The following is a 25,844-nucleotide window of genomic DNA, read 5'->3' on the forward strand; positions in this document are numbered from 1 at the left end:
TGAAATGGTGCTGGGCACAACAAATGCACATCTCTCTCTCTGCCCCGCTCTCTCTCTCTCTTTATCTTCTTAAAACTCAAATCTGGTTTTGAAGCCAACAGGATGATTTACCAATCAAAATTTTTATATCATTAATGTCTAATACAAAATGGCTAAAAACAAGGCTTAAACACATCCTTTACATTACTTCTTATTTATTGTAAGTTTGTGGAAGTATAACATATTGTACAAAAACATTTATTGGAGTACTTTTTCATTAAAAATAAACAACCAAATAACAAAGATAGCATTGCAAATCTGGTATTTCTGCATTCAATTAAACATAGCTGAAATGTTTACAATTCTGCATAATTTCAATGGTCAGTAATTAAAAGTAGCACAATGTATTATACTGAGACTGATAAAAAAAGTTAACTCCTTTGTTGGAAAGGTCAGGTCACATTTTTGCTCACAATGTAGGACACAGGACACTTTTGGAACATTCCCAAATCATTCTGGAATAATAAGAGCATTTTTTTCACAAACTTGTGCATTCCATGTATGCTTTAGTGCAGGGGTGGGCCAGCTTTTCTTTCTCGAGGGCCACATTAGGTTTTGAATTAAAGGCAAAGGGCCAAATACTATGAACGACAAATAAAGAAAAGTAACCATGGCTTTATTAGTGTAGTAACCATGTTTTTAGCAGATTCATTGTCATTTGTATTACCACAGTTTTACTACAAATAAAATACCATGGTAAGACCATAGTACATTTCTGGTTACAATAAATAAAAAATATGCTTAATGTAGTTAAAGCATGCAAATCATTCCATGTGCTTTGCTAGATAATTAATACATTTCACCATGATGTATAAAAACTGAGGTAAGCAGTTTTTGATCCTTAAAAATGGTAATACTTCTTGGCAAATAGGACATACCAGCTGTTGGTGAAGTATTTTGCTGTCCATTCGGTTTTAAACACTCAACATTCAGTGTTTATTTTTTAAGTTATTCTTGTTTCGATTTTTCAGTGCTGGCAACATCTTTTGGACGTTGATGGTATTGCATCAAATGAGTCATTCTGGAACAAAATCCTACACTGTTTAATGCAATTATAAACTGCTTTGCGGGTCGGTTGAAAGAGCTAGAAGTCTGTGCCACGCGTGTTCAAGGTCCAAGCAGGAATGGCGTTACAAGCTCTCTCACACAAAGTGAAGCCCACAAACACTCTCATGCGAGAAAAAGCACCCAATTTGCATGTTTGTGTGAAACTATAATAATAATAATTTTTGCTAACTATTGTCACGAAAGCCCACTATCAGCAATATTTCTGATGATCATCAATACACGATACTTTGTCTATCGGCACAACCCTACAACACATCTTTTGTTATTTTAATACACATATAATATACATGTAATTTTAATTTACCAGTGGGAGTATTTCACAGAAGTATTTACTTTAATGCTTATTAATATAATTAATACTTTTTTATACATTTATTTCATTTATCACCTTTTTAATTTTTTGGCACTGAAACAAAGACCCAACTATAAACCATTTCTGCATCTGAATTAAAGCAACACTAAAGACTTATTGCTCTTTGCTCCCCCTACAGGTTAGACGCGTAATTGTTCATTAGCACTGTCGTAAATACTGCAGCATAGCTGGCTCTGATTGGATTGTAGGTCTGCCGTAAAGCAAGTTTTTGTAGTTTTCACTCAAACTACAGGACCGCGACCCGACGGTTGGAAACTTCTTTAGTGCGGTTTTGGCCGATAGAGGGCTGCAAAGCGAATGTGAAAGTGCCGTTCACCCGGTTTCGAGTGGATGAACCACTGAAACTTTTTTGGAAACGTTATTTTAACCCTTTCACCGCCAGCGTTTAAAAAAAAGTGACCAGCCAGCGCCAGCGTTTTTCATGATTTTCACAAAAGTTTAATGTCTTCCAGAAAATGTTCTTCTTCAAATATATAAACATACAATATACCAAATGAAAGGACAGACCCTCTGCTTTCAAAAAAAAAAAAACGTTTCATCCTACCTTCAGTAGTTCTTTTGTAATCAGCTTTTGAATATGGGTAGGTTTCTGCAAAAACACCACATTTTGAGCAAAAAGCAGAGATAATTCCATTTTTGTGACGGACTTTTCATAGAGATCCCATTCAGAGCGATCTTCAAAACAGACACGGACATGCAGCAGCTTGCCATAGGGCAATACTTCTGGGTTTAAAAAGTAATAGCGGTATTGCGGAAAGACGGAAAAACTCGTCATTGGCGGGGAAGCGTTTTCTCTTGATTGACGAGATATCTCGTCAATGCCGGGGAAAGAGTTAAGGTAAAAAAACTCTTTGGTGTTGCTTTAAGGTGTAGGCTTTAACAGAAGACTTTAACATGTATATTTCAAAATTCTCAATTTCAACTTACCATGCAGACAATTCCTAAACAGCATGGTTAATATGCTACAAGATGCTTACTGATTTTATGAAATGTACAATTTCATAACTAGGGCTGCATAATGATTAATCGTGATTTTTGTTTACATCATATATGTTTGTGTACTGTGTATAATAATTATGTTTATATAAATACATACACATGCATGTATAATTTTAAGAAAAATCGGTTTATATTAAAAGGTATAGCGAAAGATTTTCACGAATTTTTTGAAAAGAACCGTCCCTCCACTTTAAAAACAAATCCACATGCTCAACACTCTACCTGCTCCAGAGAGGGAACGCCTATTAAACGCGTGCACAAGTTGCTGTCGGCATGTTTACGGTGTCTGCGCGGTTCGTGACTTGTGCCAGGGCTAGCATCGTTAATCATAGCTTACATCAAATTTTACTAGCAGTGCTTTTAGCGCACGCCAGTGTGTGAAATGGTCTCCTGAAAACACTCTGGTCTTCTTTCTTTCTTCAGAGGCCTTTTTCTTCTTGTCATACAATTCATAGACATTTTCTCTTGCGACCCTCAGACATTTTGACAAAACACGGTGAGAACACTAGCTTCAAATGAATGGTTGAAACCGTAGCCCACCACACATATACACCTGAAAGTGCACATGTGCAGAAAGCGAACCTACGGACAAGCACGTACGATGGCCTTAGGTCAACATATCACCAGAATGATTGACAACTGGGATGACCAATATTCTTGACGATCTACCCAGAAAAAGAAAATCTTCCGCTATACCTTTAAGTATTTATATGCAGCCCTACTCATAACAACACAAAATGTTTTCAATAGAAATGTATTCGTCAATAAACAGCCATTGCAAAGACATTTTACCGAGACAGAAAGTTCAGGCCGACTCTTAAATGATGCCAAGATGAGAGTCAACAGCAGTTAAACAGATAAATAAGGAGACAGCTCATGCAAGGCAGATGAAAGCAATGGATACGGGGAGGATAGGGGATTAATTTAAAACTTCAGAGCAGAATCAATAAAGATTTCACTGAAATAGCACCTCAATTTATGCCTCCATCTCTGTCTGCTTATCTCTCTGATTCTCACTAAATGTACACACTATTCCTTCCACGTCTCCCCTGCCACACTGGGTTTTTTTTGTGTTTTTTTTTAGGCGGCAATATGCACATTCTGCCCTTTTCCGTGTTCATTCATCTGAAACCTGCAATTGCAAATGTCAATCCACTATATCTGACTGCGGTGCTATCCTAGAACATAGAATTCATTCGGAAGAAAAGGCCACCGATTGAATTGAATGTTTCTGGGTAGTTTGAAAACAAGAATCGATTAGTACACAATCATTATTTTTATCTGAAATCTATATTTAGTGGACTTCCATTAATACCAGTCTGTGAAACCCAGCTAAAGTCATTTTTTGTGAGTTAAATAATAATGAAATAAAAACATTAAGAGAATCATTGTTTTTTGCAGTTTTTTGCTTAAAAATACAGTCTCTCACCTCATGATGAAGTTGTGGTCATCAATCGTTTTACCATAACTTGCACCACGGAGGTTGCCCGAGTTCCCCACCACAGCACAGCGCAGGCATCGGGCAGGGTCCCATGAACCATACGGGGAACGGCCTGGAATGACCTGAAACAGCCTCTGCAGAACTTGCTGGATATTGTGGGGTTTGAATTGAGGCTGCAACATCTGCACGGGACCCATAAGGGAAGGAAGAGAGAAAAATAGAGAGAAAAAAAACAAATGAACAGAAGGTTGGGCAGTTATCTTTTAACTTCAAACCATCTGAACACCTGCCTGTGAACACATGCATATTAAAATATACATCCAATTAGCCACCACAGCCCTCATCTATTATGATGAAAGAATAAATCTCACAAACATGTATGCGTGTTTAATGACAAAATCTTTTCTTTCTGCATAACATGGCTTTCCTCCAAATACATCTCTCTTTGGTTTTCTCCCACCATGACTGTCCCCTCTCCACTGGACCTAATAATTCTTGGCAGATGTTTCGAGTCAGATGCCAGTCACTGAGTGTGCATTTTTATCGGCAGACTGCTGCTTTCACACCCACTGTATTCGACCCCCTCTTCTCCGGTTGGCGCTGCTTCACTAATCCTTGTTATGTTTGCTCTTACTCATTTAGCAGACATTTACTTCAGCCCGACTGAAATGCTATATCATAATCATGAGACTGAATTGTTTTTCCGCACCATCCAATTGCAAGGCACAAGGGTATATGCAATTACAAAGTCTATTAAAAAAAAACTGATTGGAGGACACACAAAAAACAAAAACTGTACCGCTTGCCAAGACCAGCATCACAATTACGGTTTATACATATGGTTAGAAAGTTTTTTATGTGGTATTAAACTTTATTACACTCATCAGAAACAGTTTGTGAATAATACCGGAAATCATAACTCATTAAGGAGAGCGCAAGTATACACATCTAGGGGACAATAAATTCTGCACTATTTTCATAATCAGAATATTACGATTTTTAGCAACTACCAATAACAGCCTGGCAACTGCAAAACAGCAGCTGTGTCTCAATTCAAAATAGGGGTGTAACCGTGCAAATGCGCGTTTTCTCAATGAATGAATTACGGTGAAATCCCGGCACATCCGAACGCCAGGGGGCGCTCTTACACAGAAACTCCCTTTGTGCCACATTAGTAGCAGCATTACATACGCTATTCCAGGAAATGTCTACAGGAATATTTATACGCTGTTCTTCAAATCGTTTCAGGTATTTTCATGATAATAAAGAATATTTTGAATGATTTTTATTTAACGAGTGTTGCCGTTTTAAATGCACGTTATAAACGACTCCAACTCATAATGATTTTAGATTGATAAGGACTTCTTACTGACCAAATGCCGTAGTACACGCACAAGCTGTGCATGGAAAAAAAAAAAAAAAAAAAAAAAAAAAATTCGCAGCCTTGCGATTCAGAATCAATTTCAGACAGGCATTTTTAATGGGACACGCGATTGAATGGTTACATCCCTAATTCAAAAGCAGGATCATTTGAAGGAAGTGGACATCAAAAGGCGAGGAGGACCCGTCTCTGAGGGACGCACCCTCCGAAGTACACAAAGCAAACTGAAATGAGACAGTCTAGTCGACAAAGGATCCATAGTTACATCAACTGATATTCCCGCCCACCATGCCTGTCAGCAGTACACAGCAGAGACGCTTCTGACTTTAAAACAAAAATTGAATGAAAATAAAGAAATGAAATAAATGTTGATGTTGATTAAACTAATTAATAGGGCTGGGTATCAATTTAGATGTTCCGGATCGTTTCAATTTCGATTCGGATCGATCCGATTTCTATTCTCGTTTCGATTCAGATTCTCGATTCAACTCAATGAATATAGATTTAATACAAATACTTTATTTTAAAAAAACAGTGAACATAATTGGGTAATTAATAGAAAGAAATTAAGAGCCACCAACCTATATATTACACTTTTTTATTTTAGGTACACTTGGGTACATTAAAACAGAACCCATCTCTAATTTTCAAATGCAAACAATTATGTTAAATACTATACAATTTTGATGCAAGATGAAAAATGTATGTTGAAAAAAAGTCGCATTCCTTGATCAAACAGGATCAGGTTATTTCATAAAAAAATTGATTCGTGGCCTTTGAGAATTGGTTTTTAATCGACTATGATTAAAAAATGATTAATTGGAAAGAAAAATTTTTGCCCTCCCCTACTAATTAATAGTATTTTAAACAACAAACCACAAAAATAAACAAAAGAAAAACGAAGCATACACAGTATTTTAGAAAGAATATTAATACAAAACAATTAACAATATTTAAAACAATGATAAGGTAGCCTGGGAAAACCCAGACAACTTCCGGCAAATTTAGATTTGCTCTGCAAGTAAGTCTGGCAAGAGCCCATTTCTAATCCGTTGAAATCGCAGCACCAATCAGAAACGTTGGGGCGGGCTTTACACGATGACGCCAGCGCAGGGACGGTGATGCAGATTTTGTACATTACAAAGATGGATGCGCCTCTGTGGAACATCACTTGTTTGAATCAGCGGTCACGTCTGTTTTAAGCGATTAAAATTTTTCCTTTTCGTTAAAACCCGAGCATAGAACACCACTCAAACCCTTCATATCTAAAAAAGATGTTAACGCAGTCTTTCCAACTGGATTCGAAAAAAGTCTGATATACCAGCTTGCCGCATTGGTGGCTAAACGAATGGGTTTTGGCAAGAGAGCGCTCTGATTGGTTTTAGGTCTATCCAATTGGGCCCAGAGGCATTTGAGTGACATCCGTTGGTGGAGCCCCTTTGGAAAATATTTGTCTATGAAGCTTTCCCAGACCATAACTTGGTTACTACTGAGAATGGTCTGGTTTTAACCAGGCTAGTGACAAGGACCTTTTTCTGCAAATACATATTTATTTTACTACGTTTTTTTAATTTTTCTTTTTAAATATTCAGCTGTTATGGGCTGCAATAAATCTTGGGATAACAGAGGCTGTGAAGGATCTATTCGTTATCCCTCCTGGCTTAAGGAAGGATTTTACCGCCAGAGTTTTAAATAAAGTTTCCAGCCGGCAACAGCATTCCCAAAAGTTGAATGCCTTCCAGAAAATGTTCTTCTTTAAATATATAAACATACAACAAAATAAAATAAAAACAGACCCTCTGCTTTTAAACAAAAACGGTTTCATCCTACCTTTATTTGTTCTCTTTTTATCTCCTTTCAAAAATGGGTAGATTTCCTCAAAAATACCACATTTTGAAAAAAAGCTGAGATAATTGCATTTTTGTAAAGTACTTTTGTTCAGATTCAAATTTTAAAAGACAATCAAAACATGCACAGAGTTTTTACTGTTTTTGAATCAGTGGATGCTTCATTGTTTTAAAAGTTTGGTATGAGCGCCACCTAGTGATAAGAGCAGAAATATGGATTGTTGTATAAACTCGTCATTGGCAGGGAAAGAGTTAAGGAGCCTTCAAATTTGGACGTGCTTCGTAGTAGGCGCTTGCACGATGACAACAAAAATCATCATTTCTGATAATTCACCTTGATATTTCGACTGCGAAATTATTATTATTATTGATTAATTGTACAACCACAAATTTTTTTTTTAGAAGATGTAATCTAGTTGTTTCTGCAAGTTCATTATTTCCCCAACCATGCCGTCTAGATCTTGCTTCATCTCTTGGTTAATTCAGTCAAGCACCTCCAGGGCTTTACTTTACTCCGAGACTTCAGACGTACACTATTCAGCTGACACGTTCATTTTAGTTTTTCTTAGACATTACTCATGTTCTCTATAATAAAAATGCCCTCTTGGCATCATTTTGCATTAATCTGATGCATAAGCACTATTGCAGAGTGCTAAGCTTTTACATTTAAAGGAATAATGCACTTCAAACAGAGCCTTCTTTTAATTACATACAGCGGGAGCTTTTTACGTTTAGTTACATTTAGTTAGGAAGATGAAAAGCACAAGAAACGTATTTAACACCATTGAGTACTGCAAGAAAGTCACTTACCACCCACCAGTAGTACACATCTGAAGGCAGCTGGATGTTGTCCCGTGTCCACACGGGTGAGATGTCTGCATCATAGTTCTCATCGAACCAGTCAGAGACACCCGGGTCACCCACACACCGAGCACAGGCACATGTCTTCTGTTGAGTGCTCTCGGCAGGGATCGTCCGCTGGGAACCGGCGTAGCTAGGAACAAGCTTAACTCTGTGTGGATCTTCCCATGCTGAGGGATCCAGGTAAGGCAGTCCGGCTCCTTTTACCGAGTAAGAGTAGAAAAGCGAGGTGAGAAAGAGGATTGCCAGGGACCCCAAGATCACACATACACGCAGAGAGCATCGCATGCCCCCCGAGCCCGCCCGTGCACCGCGTTCTCCCGCAGCTGCAGCCATAGTTCCTGGTCCGACGGGTAACCAGGGTCTCAACTCCCCTGTCCTTTGAGTCCGTGCCCATGTAGCCCATCCCCAGCTGAAGCCCAAACGTCCCTCTCGCTGCGGAGGCACAGACGGCATGCGTCCGCCCCACTGCCATGAACCTGCCCCTGCCACCGTGTCCAAGCTGCACAAAAAAGGCTTCAGAAGAAAAAACAAATGTTTATTTTCTATGAATCTCTCAAAATTGCATGTCAGTGAAATTCCAGATCTCTGATCACTCCGTTTGTAAGTCCACGTGTGTGTCCGTGGCTCTCTGTTTTGGCTCTCCTCGTGCTATGCTACGGAATCTACTCCAGTTTTCCCTTTCCACATGCCTCGGATCGATCCACACAGCCACAGATCAAACACACACCAGTCTTTTCTCTCTAAAAACCTGTCTCTATGATCAGCTCTGCTTTCCAAGCAATGACAGTTAGTCCCCACTGTGGTTTTGACATCTCAGTGCCAGACAAGCACGGCTGTCATCCGTGTCTGTTCCATAACGGTCCTGTATGTGTCGAGGTTTGTCTGAGTGTGACTCTGTAATCCTGTTTGGCTGCGTTCACGCTTCGTCTAGCCGAGATGTAACACTGCGGTCACTGAAGGAAAGGGGTGGTGTTTCCTCACAAAGCTAATGTGAACTGCACTTATAAACATTTTGTGGGGGAAGTACACAAGCACAGGGACATAATCAACTGTCATCCGTTTACATTGTCTTCATGGGAAGTTGCTTGCAGGTGTGGAGATAAGGAGCATTTGGAGTGCTGGAGGTACATCAACAAAAGATGATAAAAAAGTTTGAGCACAAAATAAGGATCCGAGTAGTTTGACCTGCAAGAAGTACATGCAAATGCGTGCTGGTCGAAGCCAATTTTCCAAAGACCGCTCTGATTTGGTGAAGTGGGAACTCAGATTTCAGTGTGCCCTGACCTGCTGTTGTTTCTTAATCTCCAAATCTATAATCTCCGGGTTGCTGTTGCTGGACCACCTATGTGAGCTTTATCTCTGCCAGCTGGCTGCCAAAGAAGTCCCTTTAGTCTGGGTGAGTACGGCACATTAGGATCAGAGTCATGATGAAATTCAGCTCCTGGTTTCTACAGCCACTCTTCTTGATTCACAGGGTGACCTTCCAAAACACAGCGAGATAGATTAGAAGTACGTACTAGATATTAATTCAATTATTCCATTTATTTTTGTGTGCCGAAATTGAATATTCTTTAAAAAGCACAAATAATCAAACTTATCTTAAAAAGAATTGAAAAGCCATAGACCATACACTGTCAGAAATAAAGGTACAAAACTACCTTTTCTGTCACTGGGGCTGTACCCTAAGTTTCCGTTTGGGACCCTTTACAGGAATACAAAACAGAATACAATTTTGGGTAGACTACCATACCTTAAGGACCAACATTGTTAGAAAAAAAGTCAAAATATGTACCCTAGTTGTCAGTGGGGCAGCTCCATTTAATTGTATGGACCATTAGGTACAGATATGTAAACATTTAGTACCAATATGTAACTTTGAGATACTAATATGTACTTTTGAGGTACTAATAAGCTCTCTTTGGTCCCAGAATGTACTTCTGAGGTACTAAAATGAAATCCTAAGGTGCAAAGCTGTACTTTTTGAAAGGGTACAGCCCCAGTGACAGAAAAGGTACAGTTTTGTACCTTTATTTCTGAAAGTGTAATGATAAACTAGATTTAAAGGGATCGTTCACCCCAAAATTAAAATTTTGTCATAATTTACTCACTCTCATGTTGTTACAATTTTCTTGATGAACACAAAGGAAGATATTTTGAGAAATGTTTGTAACCAAACCATTCGTTAGCACCATTAACTTCCATAGTTATATTTTACTATGGAGGTGAATGGGGCTCAAGATCGGTTTGGTTATAAACATTTCTCAAAATATCTTCCTTCACGTTCATCAGAACAAAGAAATTTATACAGGTTTGTAACAACATGAGAGTGAGTAAATAACAGAATTTTCATTTTTGGGTTAAATAATACTATCCCTTTAAAAAAATTAAAAATATATACATTTTTTTGAAAATTGCTACATTTTTTAAAATTTTGAAAAATATATTGTTTAAAATAAATTAACTATAAAAAATAGGTGCATAATTGTATTTTTATAAAATTGGCTTCACAAGTTATTACAACGTTTAAAACATAAATTTTACAACACTTAAAACTATTACAAATAAAGCAAAGTTGAAATGACTTTTTTACAGTGTACATTTCTTGTTCCCTCTTGAAAACAAAAATGTCTTTGGAAAAAAAGGATATTGGACACCTTTTTGTCCTATTGTAAAAACTCTTTTGTAAAGAGACAGATTTCATACTGTGACAACCATTCACGCTGGGGTGAAAAGCGATCTCTCTGCTGGACATATTCAACACCCCATGAGGATGCATAGCAAGCAGATGCTCTAATGTTACACTTAAAAAGTTTGTTTTTATTGCATTTAATATTTGACATATTTATATTTTTATTCCAAGACAATCTCTTCAAACTCTCCCCCCTCCCAACTCCATCCTCTGAGTTCACATATTTATAATCCTCCTTTTCACGACTTGCTCCAATAAATACATTGAATTCAGGCAACATAGTTAAATAGAAGTGCATCTATCTTTGGGACTCTTGTGACCCCAGTTTTTATTGGAAAGAGACACACATTCTCTGGAGCATCTGCTGTGCTAAATTTCCAGCATTTGGAGCACAGAAACCAGTGTGGACAATCTGAGGACAACAACGTCAGGGCTTTTGTAATATAATACAAAACAATGAATGCAGCAATGAATGCAACGAAATGAAAACTTGTAAAGTCAAAACCACATTATTTTGTTTAAAAGATACAAGACAATGCACTGGTATGACAGTAAAAGCAATGCAATAACATATTAACCGTAAAAGCGTGTTACAAAGAGGTCAATTACAGCTTATGAAGAGTATAATGAGAAATCGAACAAACAGGTGCCTCGCGCTGCTGCAGATTAAATCGCGCGATTGTGCACGCGTGGGTGCGAACAAATAATGCTCTCCTTCCTTTTCAGTTACAAAAATGAATTCCAAATTTAATTTTGTGAGCAACAACAAAGCCTCTGCTGGCTTGTTTGTGACTATATATCATAAAACCATCGCCTTCAAAGCTGTCGTAGTGAAATATGAGACAGGCGTCTCTCACGCTATTATTTAATGTTTCTGCAGCGTTTATTTCTGCTTCATTCACAAGACGGATTGATTTTCTTACCGGTTATCAGATGAACGACGATGCTTACCGTGTCTCTCTGAAAAGCGTGAACGCGCTAAAGTGACGACTTTTATGTGCGGCCATGCGCAAACTTTTTGTGTCATCTCTTCTTTAGTTTATCTCGGCTTTTCTAATGCTTAACTTGGAATTCTCGTGGCAAGGGGATGAGTAAGAGGTATTTAAAAGCATATTTGATTTAAATGCACAACATATTTATCATTCTAACGTTATTAGATTTTATTAATGTATTTCTGTTCCTGTGTGATTTCATAAAAAATAAATAAATCATTTAAAAAAGATACAACGCAAAATAGTCAGTTCTATTCATATTTTAAATACAGTCATCACACCCTCCATTTAATCTTTCAAACTCAGAGCCTTTCAATTGTCATATATATAAAAAAAAAACATCAGCAGTACGCTAGATCCACAACATGACATTATTAACAATCATTATTTTCTTCCGGTCAACACATCAACGAAAACATATTGCAGACACGCAAGCAGTGCTTACTGAACTTCTGCATACTACAGTGCATCAGACACATTCATACTTAAATTCTTCACATATCTGTATTTCAAATTTCTTTCCCCCTGCTTCTTTACGCAGGTATCACAAAAAAACATTCACTGACCTTCGCTTACTCTTTCTTTCTTTTGTTGTTCAGTCGCTTTATGTGGGTCTTGACCAATGTGCCTGCTCAGCAAGGGTGAGCCGTACACTGTAGTGTGGGTGTCTGTGTTGCCTTGGCAACAAAACCTCACAGCTGGCTGCAATGGAAATGTAATTGAAAGAGAAGAGCAGACATTCACGTACTGGGTGGGGCTGCATTCTCTATATGGCTCACTGCTGGTCAGGTTGCTCTCAACAGTTGATGGTACAGATTCGATGCTGTCTGTCTAACTTACTATAGATCAGGTTGGAATCATAAAGGAGAAATTATGTTTGCAATGACTGTAGGGTTAACTTTGTAGATGGACAGAGTCAGCGTACGCTCTCCCAGACGGGGATTAATCTAATTCAAAATAGTCATTTTCAACGGCTTGCCTCAAAGGCTTAATCTAATTTCATGTTTAATGGATTAAACCCTTTTAAAGCTGGATACATTATTGCTTGTTAGGCCTCTCTTGGGGAAAAAGTGTATGATTATCGTGTTATGTTTTTTCTATAAGGGGAACTCGATTTATGATTTAGCTATTTTAATAAACATTTAATTCTAAGGTGACCTGGTTTCATTAAAACCTGCTTTCCACATCTTCAGTGCAAAACACATTGCAATGACACATTTCATTTTTGTTCAAAGGCTCTTTGTTTAATCAAATTTCTAAAGCTCTATCATTCAGAAGCACCATGCACAAACTCGCCCCCTCATATTCAGTCCAAGTGAATATATGAATGCGACCTTGCTAGTTTACCATTACTGACACATCTGTTTCTCTTTGATTATGTCTTTTTTTACCTTGGGAACTAAGTGAACCAGAACTGAAATTGCCGCCCCCTTCAAAAAAGGTGAATGACTTGGGGTTACATTTTAATTTGCTTATAATTTCGGATCATTTTTGAGAATATGGCTTAAAGGGACACTGCATTTTTTTTTTAAATATTCTCATGTTCCAGTTCCCATATAGAGTTAAACATTTTATTTTTACACTGTAAAACCTAACAGTCAACTTAACTCAAACCATTTAAGGAAACCGGTTGCCTAACCATTTAGCTTAGCCCCATTCATTCAATGGTACCACTCAGAGATAAAGTTAGAAGTGACCAAACACATCAACGTTTTTCCTATTTAAGACGAGTAGTTATACGAGCAAGTTTGGTGGTACAAAATAAAACGTAGCACTTTTCTAAGCGGATTTAAAAGAGGAACTATATTGTATGGGGGAATAGTTTTGGGAGTACTTCAACTCGCCTGAAAAATCCGCTCCCCTTCTCCCTCTCATAATGGGAGAGGGAGGGTGTTACTGCGCGGGGTCGAAGTACTCCCAAAAGTGCTATTACGCCATAAAATATAGTTCCTCTTTTAAATCCGCTTAGAAAAGCGCTGCGTTTTATTTTGTACCACCAAACTTGCTCGTATAACTACTCGTCTTTTACAGTGTATCGTTTTGGAATCCATTCAGCCAATCTCCAGGTCTGGTATACCACTTTTAGCATAGCTTAGCACAATCCATTGAATCTGATTAGACCATTTAGCATTGCGCCCAAAAATAACCGAAGAGTTTCTATATTTTTCCTATTTAAAACTTGACTCCTCTGTAGTAAAATCGTGTACTAAGACCGACAGAAAATTAAAAGTTGCGATTTTCTAGTCAGATCTAAACTATACTCTCATTCTGGCGTAATAATCAAGGACTTTGCTGCTGTAACATGGTTGCAGGAGGCGCAATGATATTATGCAGCAGCTGAAAATAGTCCCCTTCACTTACAATAGCAGGGGAATATTTTCCTTTTAAATAGGAAAAAAAATTAAACACTCTGGTTATTTTTGAGCGTGATGCTAAATGGTCTAATCACATTCAATGGATTATGCTTAGCTATGCTAAATGTGGTAGCGTCAGACCCGGAGATCGGCTGGATGGATTCCAAAACTGTAAAAATCAAATGTTCTGATGAGCTGGAAAATGAGTATATTTTCAAAAAAAGTGGAGTGTCCCTTTAATAATAAATGGCTCACCAGGCTGACCTTTGGTGCCAGTGTACTGTACTTCACAGATATCAAAAGACATCATTCATTCACAATATTAAAGGCATACACTATCACAATTTTCCTGTCTGAGATTAGAATATTTAAAATTTAACAATAAGGTAGTTATATAGTCAATAAAAACATTCACGTAAATACAACAAGGCTGTCAAAAGACTTGCGCTTACACAGATCTGCAAAGATGACTAAATACGCTGTTTTATGGCCAGTAGATGGCGATGTTACCTTGTACAGAAACACTTCATGCCTGTGCACATACGTGTTCTTCTACAGAGCGATAAATACAAACAATCAAAACGACAAAAGCATCAAGCAGTTTTGATTAAATGGGTGATAAGGTTGGCTTATTACTACAAGTGACCCTGGACTACAAAACAGCAACATTTTATAAAAAAATTTGGAGAAGCTTTAATAAACTCCATCTATTGTTGTTTTGTTTATACTAGCGCATGCCTATACACTTGTTCCATTGGTGAAAAGTGAAGACTTCAGTGTCCCGATACGATAATCCCGAAAGATAATTGAAGTGTAATTAAATTGTTTAGTTGGTCTCAAGTCCCATTGAATAATATGGGGGAGGCGTGGTTTATAAACTGTACTAGTACCAGTCACTGTGGATTGATGGAGACGTTTTGGCTTCACTTTTCAGGACTTGTGCTGCACGTATGTAGAGGATATTATATAAACAGCTGTTTATGAGCACTACTTATCATAAACTAGTATACACTGCGGTCTCCAAGCTCACGGAAGCACAGACAGCAATATATAAAAATTTCGTAAACAAGCCACGTCCATGACTCCATGTCTGGTTATCTCGGATTTTGTTATGGATATAAAAATTAGCATAAGGTTTTTTTTGGAAGTTTTGCATTATGATCCGAGTGTATATCAGCATGATGTTATTTCCGCATGGCATTTAAGATCATGGGACCCGGAAGTGGTGCATGACGTCAGCCTTAACAAGCAGATAGAATGAAATAACACATACACATGAATATTACAGATTCATGTCTACACAGAGATGACAAGGCGTTGTTATCAAAAACGTACAATTTTAAATGCCGCTGTCGGTCTCCTGTAAACAAACAGCCAAACCGCATAAAAACTTTTTCGATTATGGATGAAATTGTTGTTGTGTAAATGGCCTCTAAACAGCAGCAAACCCACTAATAAATATTCAGATCTCTGCCTGCAAGGTTGAACAAATGAGTGAAAGATGCCTACTGTAAATCTCTAATCCAATTCACATCTCAAAGTCATTTTGTTGAGCCTTCAGGTCCAGTCATTTGTCAGCAATCTATTAAATATCTGATTTTCATTTTATTTTTTCTATTCCTTCTGTTAATACCCTCTTCAAGGAAGATTTAATGTAGCCTTATGCATCTTATGAAAGTAAAACTAGGTGTAACCTTAGGTGCTACTTTTACTCATCCAAACTATTTTCTGCCTGACTAACTTAATGTCCCAATTATCTTGGTCAAAGATGAGAAGTTCCCACATAAGAAATCATCCCTAACACTCCAAATGTATAAAAATGAACATAAACAAAAACATGACTCATGCTATCCTAACCACTGACACCAACTTGCACACAATTTTTTGCTTTGAGAATGGATGGAATATTCTTGCTAATTGGGACTCTGCCCAGAGGAGGCAATGTACAGCTCAGCTATCTGTGCCAAAGGCAATGAGTTACTATGGTTCTTTATGTCAAATCATATTTTCCTGGAGCAACTGTTGACCATTAGTCATGATTTGCTTTTCCCAGACGAAGCTGTTCTGTTACCATAAACCACAGACATATCTCTACAGTCTAGTACTAATCATCAGTGTTGTAGTACTTGAGACCATTTTTGAAGATCTCGGTCCACATTTGTTCTCGGCCTTGTCTTGTAAATCCTTCATACTGGGCGGGATGCGATAAAGAGTTGCGAATCACCAAAAAGCTGAGCTTTCACACAGAGCACGAAGCGATTGATCGTCTTGTGCTAATTCACTTTATAGGGATCTATTGTTTCATTTTTTTGTGCATCAGCGAGTCTCACATTCGAGTTGCTTTATCGTTCCCAAGGTAAAAAGCCCATTACACTCAGACTAAGAGGACTCTGGATTGTATTTCAAGACTGGTCAAGACAGATCACTGTTTAATTAGAGATTTTATGTCTGATTTATTTGTTGTCATCATTAATGTGATTGCAAACTTTCTACTTTGAATGTAACTGATAACTTATTTCTAATCCGATTTCTTTTGCTACTTTTGTTCCATGTCAGAAATAAAAGGGGTCAGGCCAAAAATTAACAAAATGAATACTAATGACCACAAAACATGACTGCAACTAATTAAATGGTGGAACATCACAAGAGTAAGAGAGCTGTTTTCACAAATATGAGCACGCATTTGAATTGACTTTATATAAACCTTCAATAAAAGAAATCAATATTACGTGACTTTAAGACACAATTTTAGTTTATTTTAATTATCTCCAAACAAAGCAGACCTGTTGTGCATTTCCTTTTAACAAACAGCACAGATTTGGTGTATTATTCATTATAAGATTTTTAGGGATTAGGTTATGCAGATCCTTTAGATGAATTTAAGGAGTGCTGGTCTGGTCTTAACCCAGTCTTGGTCTTCTCTTGATCTCTGGTCTTGAACTTGATGTAAACGGTCTTTACATAAATACTATTATTTGTAAATGTAGTTGATAGAAAAAAGTATCAGAGGAAGTTGATGATGCATCCCAAATATAAGGAAACGGAAAGTCAAGAAAACGGCTAAACAGTGTTGTCAAGTCCACGGTTTAATTTTTTTAAAGTTTTCAAGGTGGACGAATTTTTTTCATCAACTCTCAAACTTAAGATAAAATTATTTTATTTATGAAAGTAAAGTTTGTGTATTTAGGCTAGGTCTGCCTGGTTTTGTTACAGAGATCTGGCAACCCTGTCGCTGAAGTTGTGGTCAACTATCATAATCAGATCTAAAGCACAAAACCAGTGGACTGTACAGTCACATTGTATTATTCTTGCATAAATGACCTCACAAGAAATTTGTTTGTGCACTCTGTGAGATTTTAATAGCAGCAGCTGCCAAAGAAGAGTCACATTACTTCTTAAATCTGTATTACTGTGTATGTATCTCCTAAGGGACTTTCGACTTTTCGGGAAGTAAATGACTCACTACAGACTATTAAAAAAATGGCTTTTTAAAAACATGGGAAAATTAAAACAGTATGATAAAAGGACTTAGTTTCAGCCCTTAAATCTGATTGGACAAGAAGCACTCCAAAGGATATTTGTAGGATCAGAACAGTAAAGCTTTAAGTGTAATTTATAGTTGTGCGCAAGTTCTACAGCCATATATGCTGTAGGCTATGCGTAGGCTATCCATACCTCTGCATAGCCTGATGTCCACCTCGCTAAAACTTTACAACGCGTTTGTTCTACGCGGACAGCAAGCGCCGTGATTGGTCCACTAGAACCCCTCCCGTCAGGTCAAAAACGTTTGCGTCGCATTCCATTAAAGGCATTTCCACTTGCGGCGGTAAGTACAAAGATGGGCCAAGTTAAGGAGTGATTTAACTCAAACAAAAGTCGCTGTTTTTTTACTTCCATCACTGCTTGTCTTCTCGAATCATACACAACAAGCTGCTGCTTCTTCTTCGTTTGTGGGTTTACTGGCCAAGCCATTTCTTCATTGCCGGTTGAGCTGTTACTGTGGATACTGCCAACTGGTGGTCTTCATGTGTGTTTGCACCATAGACTGTAAAAAATATGGACGACGCCCGTTTGCTCTCTTCTATCAGTGAAAAGTGAAGCCACCAGTGTCCCGATATGGCGCTGACATCTTGGGTCTTGAGTCTGCGCAGTAGCGATTTCAGGACCAGTCCTGCGCAGTAGTGAGCAGGAAGTAAAGCCCATAAATGCACATATCACAGCTGTCAATCATGACGTGACACAACCGTTTTTATAGCATTAAATAACTAACTAAAAACAAACTTATTGTAACGAACACTTGAATTTACATCAGCAGGATAAAAACTACAGTAAATGACAGAAACCAGCTTCGGAAAAAAGATAATTGAAGTGTAATTAAATTGTTTAGTTGGTCTCAAGTCCTACTGAATAACATGGGGGAGGCGGGATTTATGACCCAAACTGGGACCAGTCACTGGGGGGCAATCAAGACGTTTTGGCTTCACTTTTCAGGGCTTGTGTGGCATGCTTCGTTTGCATGACGACGTGGAAGACAACGCAGAAGTATACATGAAAACCAACGCGTAGCCTGCTATAATGAGCCCTTAACCATTAAAGTAAGAGAAGATACATCCAAACAAGTCTTAACATCCCATGCTATTTTGCACCTCAGGTTAACGACATTTTTCTGTACCTATTTATATATTATAAAAAAGAACATGCTGGATTTTCTACTGTAATGATTTTTAAAGCTCAGAAACCGATACGGTTTGTTGTTAGCCTGTCCTCATTTACCCTCTCCCAATCCATGCTTCTCACTGACCTTGTCTTTGTTGCACAGAGTTGATGCCTAACATCTCAATGTTTCTCTGTAGCACATCCATTAATTATCCATGCATCTGTATTATCTCTCTCTCTCTTTCTCTGCCTTTTCCCTACGCTCTCATTCTCTCTACAGCAATGGCAGGTATAGAAAGAGGCTTATTCTATTTTCTACCCTTTTTTATCCATCCTGTTCTTTTTAATGATTTAATTTCATCACTATCTCTGCACGACATGGTATTTCCTTTCAGCACTCCCTCGCTCATTCAGTAGAAATCCTCTTAGACCACCTAGACTGGGGCCAGATGCCAAGGCCTGTCGCAGAGCACATCGATCGAGAGGAAAACCAGGGCAACGCTGGCTCCAAAACATTACAGCAGTAACCCTCAGGCCTGGCACAGTTAACCCTTACCTCACCAAACAGACACACACAGACACACACACACTGCAGATTACAAAGGATTCTATGATGTTATGAAAGTGTCCCTTTATTCCTTTCCTAAATCTGTCAATTTTCAAAATTATAAAAGGCCCTCGCTATTTCATTCCAATTTATTTTGGATTAACATACAATTAGTAAATGAGGTGGGCTACGGCTGTGAGCACTCGTTCAATGTCACACTGCAATATAATCTAAAAGTACTGGACTGGGTGAAAGCTGAAATTGTCATATTATATTACTTCTCGGTATATTTCCAGTGATCTCATATGTGTGTGTGAAGAAAACGAGAATGCCACAAAATGTGTGAGGATTCACTTTATTGTTCCTCGCTATCACACACCCAGGTAGCTAAAGTCAAATGGTGTTTCACATTGCTTTTGCAAATAGATTTGTAAGGACTTGTTAAACATATTTAGCTTCAGAATGTAGCCTTCCATTCTTGCTTGGGGCATGGCATAATGCAGGGTTGCCAGATCTGCATAACTAAGCCAGCCCAATGACCATTCAAAACTAGCCTAATGAACAATGCTTTCATAAATAAAATCATCACCATCAAGAGAGCTGACCGATTTAACTAGTAGTAATCAGTAGCAACAGTTAAAAAGTATGCAAATACATGGTGGTATGCAAATACATAACTTGACAGGCAAAAAGGAGGTCATTCATTGCATTGGGACCGAAAGAAATGTTTGGGTGAACATTTTTTTGTCCTGCTCCTTTCACAGAAGACACATCCATTTGATTTTAACATCAGGATGTGAAGAGATTTTCAACCAGCATAACAAAAAATTCCTGGACAAAATTGCCTTCCATGCCTTAACTTGTACAAAAACGCACAAATACATGTCCTATATAACCTATTTGGTCAACAATTATACAAAAATAACAATGCACCTTTTCTCAAGCTATCAAAAGTGAAAGGAATGGATTTCAGGTAACCCTGGGAAAATAACCTGATCTGACTCCCTGATAGAAAAAGGTTTCCCCATAGAGTAACCCATTTAAGAGCTCTTACATGTGACTCGTTGACAGCATGCTCTATTTGTAAGGAGTGTTAACCTAGTTAATACTTTGTCAGCAGGATTTTTGCTTGCTCCTGAAATTCTCAAGGTGCTACCCTAGCCTAGTTACAGAAAATGAGCATCTGTCAAATAAATAAGATAAGTTTCAATTCTTTTTGTTTCAAGTCGTTCTCCGGGCGTTTATTTTCTGTATCTTCTCTAACATGCCTTCATGACATTTAAATAGTTTAGACTGTAATTGACATGCATGTTTATGCAACACATCTAGCGATTAAAATATTCAATGCAATGATTTATTCATTACATGCTTTTACCAATCTCACTGTGAATAATGTTGCAGCCGGTATAAGAAATAGATGGTCCTCTGTTGTGCCTTAGGAAACACTATACCAGATGTGCACAGGCCTTCAAATAAAACTCAATCTGGCCATTTGTTTTGTGGACTGACATCCACATCGAGCTGCCAAAGATTAATTTTGACTGCATGTGTCCATGCTGGATATTTAATAAAATAAACTTTAGATGAAAGAGAGCTGTATCATCAGTATCGTGTAATTAACCCTAACTGTCATTCATCTACCAGATTCTCTTACTGGAAGGGTGTAACCAATTAGCAAAAGGAAAATTAATGTCAAATACAATCAGCGATGATTTCAATCGACCTGGATTATTCAAGTATTTATGTATTAAAATCTAAATGGCATTGCTCAATGCTGTAGTTATAGTTCTTTACAGTTTAATATTGTTCGTGCACCAAAAATTGCGTAAAGATGTACAGATGTACTGTACATGGAAGTCCCAGACATCACAAGGTTTCTTCACTGAATACACTGTAGTTGCAAAATAACTGACATTGAATTTAAGCTGTAAAGTCACACTGTGTTAAAAATCAAGTTTTTATTGTTGTTTATATGTCTATGTGGTGTTTTTAATTTGCTTTATGATGAGTTTTAAGTGATGAAATTATTGACTACACTAGAACTTTAATGCCAATTTAAAAGCCAATTTGAGTATACTTAAATGACTCATTGTTAATTCACTGTAAAATAAAATCTTACTGTATAAATATATCTTTTTAATATATAAAAATATAAATATATCTTAACTCAATTTTAAGGCAGCACTTGTAGGTTTAATCAAATAATTTAAACTGGCCAATGAGTTGCTTCAGAACACCTTAAAAACTTATTTTGATAAGTTGAATTATTGTAAAAACAGCCAAGTTGATGAAGTGACTTAAAAAGCTTTGAAATTTGCTTGTACTTAAAATAAGTCAATATTACATGAACGTTTTTCATTCTATGCATTCAGAAAAGGTACAAAAGTTGTCACTGGGAGGGTACCCTTTCAAGGGAACATTTCACAAGACTTTTTTTAAGATGTCAAATAAATATTTGGTGTCCCCAGAGTATGTAAATTAAGTTCTAGCTCAAAACACCATATAGAAAATTTCCACTTTGTAGGTGAGCAAAAATGTGCCATTTTTGGGTGTGTCATTTTAAATGCATATGAGCTGATATCTGCACTAAATGACAGTGTCATGGCTGGATAGTGTAGAAATAAGGGGCAGTATTATCCCCTTCTGACATCACAAGGGGAGCAAAATTTCAATAAAAAATTTTTACTTGCAGAGAATGGTTTACCAAAACTAAGTACTGGGTTGTTCTTTTCACATTTTCTATGTTGATAGAAGCACTGGGGACCCAATTATAGCACTTAAACATGGAAAAAGTCAGGTTTTCATAATATGTCCATTTAAAATAAGGGAAACGTGTCTTAAATGCTTTGTCATCTTTCTGGTCATTTAATTTCTCTTGAGTAAGTTTAAAAGTAATTTCTGAGTTCAGTCTACTTTGAACGGACTTAATAAAGACCAGGCGGGCAAAGACTTGATTTGGTTACCCCGTTACGTTAACCCCAAGGAAATCTTTTACTACCCTTCCTTATATCCTGTATCTAAGCAACGCTGGCAGATCGGTAAATGTGGGTTGGGGTGAAATGAGACCCTCACATAAATGAGATGAGCTTGGACACAAAGGGCCAAGCCATGGGTCCCTACAGTACTATGCATGTGGGTCAGCGAGCACACTAGCTACAGAGTATGGGACTTTTATGCATTAAAAAAACATTGAACGGGTTATAAACGTATAAGCACTGACCACAACAGGTTATTTTACATTATGGACATAAAAGGCATGCATGTTGTGATGATCTTACCTTGCGAAGCATAACCATTCGTCTTCTTTTAATCTTAGAAGTCGGGCAATGCGACTTTTATAAATAACGACAACCATTTCACCTTCATAATTGAATGTCAATTTCTGCAGACAGTTGCAGTAAATGAACAGTATTCTGCTTAAATATGGTCATTTACATGGATTCTCGGTGATCGCTTCTAGGATCCTAACGTAGGCTATAGTACGCCGATGACGATGTGCAGATTATTCGCTCCGTTATTTTTCGTCTCTAAGCCCTTGGATATTGTGCAACAATGTGATTTTCACAATGCTGCATGTTCTCTGTGTGCGAACAGAATATTGTGCCGAAGCTCGGCAGCCCCCCGAATCAAACACCCCTCACCCCGCATTCTCTCATTGCTTTTTATACCGGGATATGTAGTCATTTACAGATTAATCGTCAAAACCGCGCTTCTGCTATACGCGCTTCTTTATTTTTCAAGTAATTAAGCAACTATCCAAAATATATCTTTTTCTTGGGTAGGTTTATAGACAACATTTTAAGAAATTAAAGGGACATGATGTAAGGGTATACGCTTATGTCTTGCGCCGTTTTATACTACATTTCCCATAATGCATTTGGAACTGATGGTATTCACAGCAGCCTGCTACATCACTTCAATACCTTCCACTATTTCTTATTGGAATAATATCTTGGAATATTTTTTTTTATTTTTTTTGACAAAAAAAGTTAAAGAAATATTTTATAAAATAATCCACAGATTTTTCCTGTAAGCACTTGTCGAAAATACATTGAAACATATCTTGCTTCCTTTGTAAAGTTTCTGGAGTGATGTTGAATTATAAATTGTCCAAAATATTATTTTCAATGTTTCTTTAATTTATAAAAACATTCTTCTTGGATTTTCCGTTAATGACAAGAATTAAATAAATGCAAGCTTTGTTCACCGGAAAGTTTCCATAAATGTAAATGTACAAAAAGTAAACCCCACTTTAACATGAATTGAACTTATACTTGGATACAATTTTAATGTCTGTCAATGAGAAAGCTATTAAACTACTGAAATTTGTGACATGTTTAATATTCTACTTTAATATGCTTGTAATCTTATTTTATGGCCTCCCTATTTTTTCTTCCCTTTCATTTATTTTATTTTTTGCTTAGGATCTTAATGTGATCTCCACCTAAATTCGATGTGCTTTTTATATTATTTATGTATTATATCTTATTTAAATTATTGAACCACGATTTTTTGTTACTTTTTTGTTGTTTCATATATTTGTTATTATTGCAATAAAAAATATGATACGGATGCGGCATGGAGAACAACTACATTGAAATCACACTGTTCTTAATAAATAAGTATCTTCATATTTTGGCAATTCATTCTAAATAGAAATAAATATTCCATATGTTGTTATATTATAAATGGCGGTAATAAAATGTTTTAAAATTTGCACAACCTATTAAAGACAAATTAACTTCTAATGATCTTGATGTACTTGTGGAGTTTTTTTTTTTTTTTTTTTGCTTTATTCTCCAACATAGTTTAAATACGTGACATTTTGTGCTACAATGAATTTTCAATGTGCTGTTAAAAGTTTCTAATGCAATTCCGCCACCTATTGGAAACGTTTCAACATTACCAAGATGGTTGCGAAAACTTGGCATTAGTGGGGTTGTTGTGGCCGTTTTTCAAACTGAAGGCTGCATCCTCCGGAGGTCGCATATGCAGACTGCATACGTCATCAAGCATGGTTAAAGCGTAACAAATGCTGCGTTCCAGGCAGGCTTTTAAACCCGTGAGTTACGACTTCAAAACCACGACTCACGACCCTATGCGTTCCAGGCAGCCTTTAACTCGTGTTTTTACAACCTTCTACCGGTGAAAGTGCACTGGAACGGCAGTCAAACCCGTGACTTCCCACCCGTGAACTCGTACTAGATCGATGTACTCCCAGTTCAGAGTCGTGAGTCGTGGTTTTGAACTCGTGAGTTACGGGTTACCGGTTGCCTGGAACGCAGCATAAACCCCTGGTCAGAGCCTGACTCCACCCACTGCAATATTTGAAAAATGCAAGAAAAGTGGGCAGATCCCAACGGAGATAGAGGGGACGAGGTGAGATCGTGAGATCGTAACAAGGGCGTGGTGAGCTTGAACCTGCTTATGTCACGAGTCATTTCTTGGACCCAACATCTAATAGGAAAATTCAACTGCAGTAGCCACCGTTCAACCTCAAGAGGGCAGCACTTAGACGTTTTTACACCATATATTGTAGTATTGAAACACTTTATATCCAAATGTCAAAAAACTTACTAAAATCAATGAACAGCACTAATAAAGCATCATTCTTACAGATCATTAACTAAAAAAAGTTGGTTTGGGGTTTAGTTACACTGTAAAAAAAATCCGTAGAAATTGCAGCTGGGTTGCCGGTAATTTACCGTAGATTTAAATTTATGTTATTTACTGGCAACATTTTGTTCAAAGTGAAATGAACATTAAACATTTACAAGTCTTTGTCTTTACAGAGTAAAACTAAAAAAACAGCATCAAGCAAAACATTCTGGGAAACAAAATCTGAAGCAAAAAACAGAAAAAGGTTGATGATGATTTCTGTTTCCCAGAATGCTTTGCATGAGGCTGTTATTGTATAGTTTTATTCTGTAAAGATAAAGACTTGTTAATATTTTAAAATTATTTAACTTTGAACAAACTCTTGCCAGTAAATAACATACATTTAAATCTACGGTAAATTACCGGCAACCCAGCTGCAATAACATTGTAATTTCTACGGATTTTTTTTACAGTGTACTCTTTAATTTCAGTTACTCAGCATAACATTCGCAAGTCATCGGCATATTACAATAATTTACAATTAACTAAATAGTAAACTTTATAATGGTTAATATTCAGAAATAAGTATTTATGACGTGTGCAGCCTACAAATTCGACCTCTGAAGGACGCAGCCTTCATGCTTTTCGTTTCTCCATTAGATTAAAGTGCTAATTTCTCTTTGGTCGTTTCTCCGAAATCTATATTAAGAAATCTTCCCACTGATGATGATGGTGAGGGGTGGATATTTAAATATAAAATATGTTACCGTATATAGTAAAGTCTAAAAAGGAAACATCTTGTTAATTCAGTCACACAGTGTTTGATTACCCATGATGACAGGATATTTAAATATAAAATATGTTACCGTATAGTATAGTCTAAAAAGGAAACATCTTTTCTAATTCAGTCACACATTGTTTGATTACGCATGACAGGATGTTTCGAATCTCTCTAAATATTGTTACTTAACAACGGTTTGAGTGTAAGTTCTGATA

At 37.2% G+C, this 25,844-nt stretch overlaps 1 protein-coding gene across 3 annotated transcripts in view; it reads right to left on the minus strand.

Moving 5' to 3' along the window:
- The window catches only part of st3gal2 (ST3 beta-galactoside alpha-2,3-sialyltransferase 2), a 28,759-nt gene extending 5,893 nt beyond the window's left edge, over positions 1 to 22,866 (minus strand). The window contains exons 1-4 of one of the 3 annotated variants that reach the window (XM_065278963.2): positions 22,529 to 22,866; positions 12,270 to 12,395; positions 7,959 to 9,492; positions 3,909 to 4,102 (exon numbers count right to left, since the gene is read on the minus strand). In XM_065278963.2, coding sequence (XP_065135035.2) covers positions 3,909 to 4,102; positions 7,959 to 8,465 — 701 coding nt within the window. In that variant the 5' untranslated portion in view covers positions 8,466 to 9,492; positions 12,270 to 12,395; positions 22,529 to 22,866. Of the gene's footprint in view, positions 1 to 3,908; positions 4,103 to 7,958; positions 9,493 to 12,259; positions 12,396 to 22,528 lie in introns of all 3 variants that reach the window. The other 2 variants (XM_073815758.1, XM_065278962.2) reach the window with 2 other exon arrangements.
- Positions 22,867 to 25,844: the final 2,978 nt, after the last annotated feature.

The sequence above is a fragment of the Paramisgurnus dabryanus genome, chromosome 9, assembly GCF_030506205.2.
Source record: "Paramisgurnus dabryanus chromosome 9, PD_genome_1.1, whole genome shotgun sequence".
In the NCBI taxonomy this organism is placed as follows: Eukaryota; Metazoa; Chordata; class Actinopteri; order Cypriniformes; family Cobitidae; genus Paramisgurnus; species Paramisgurnus dabryanus.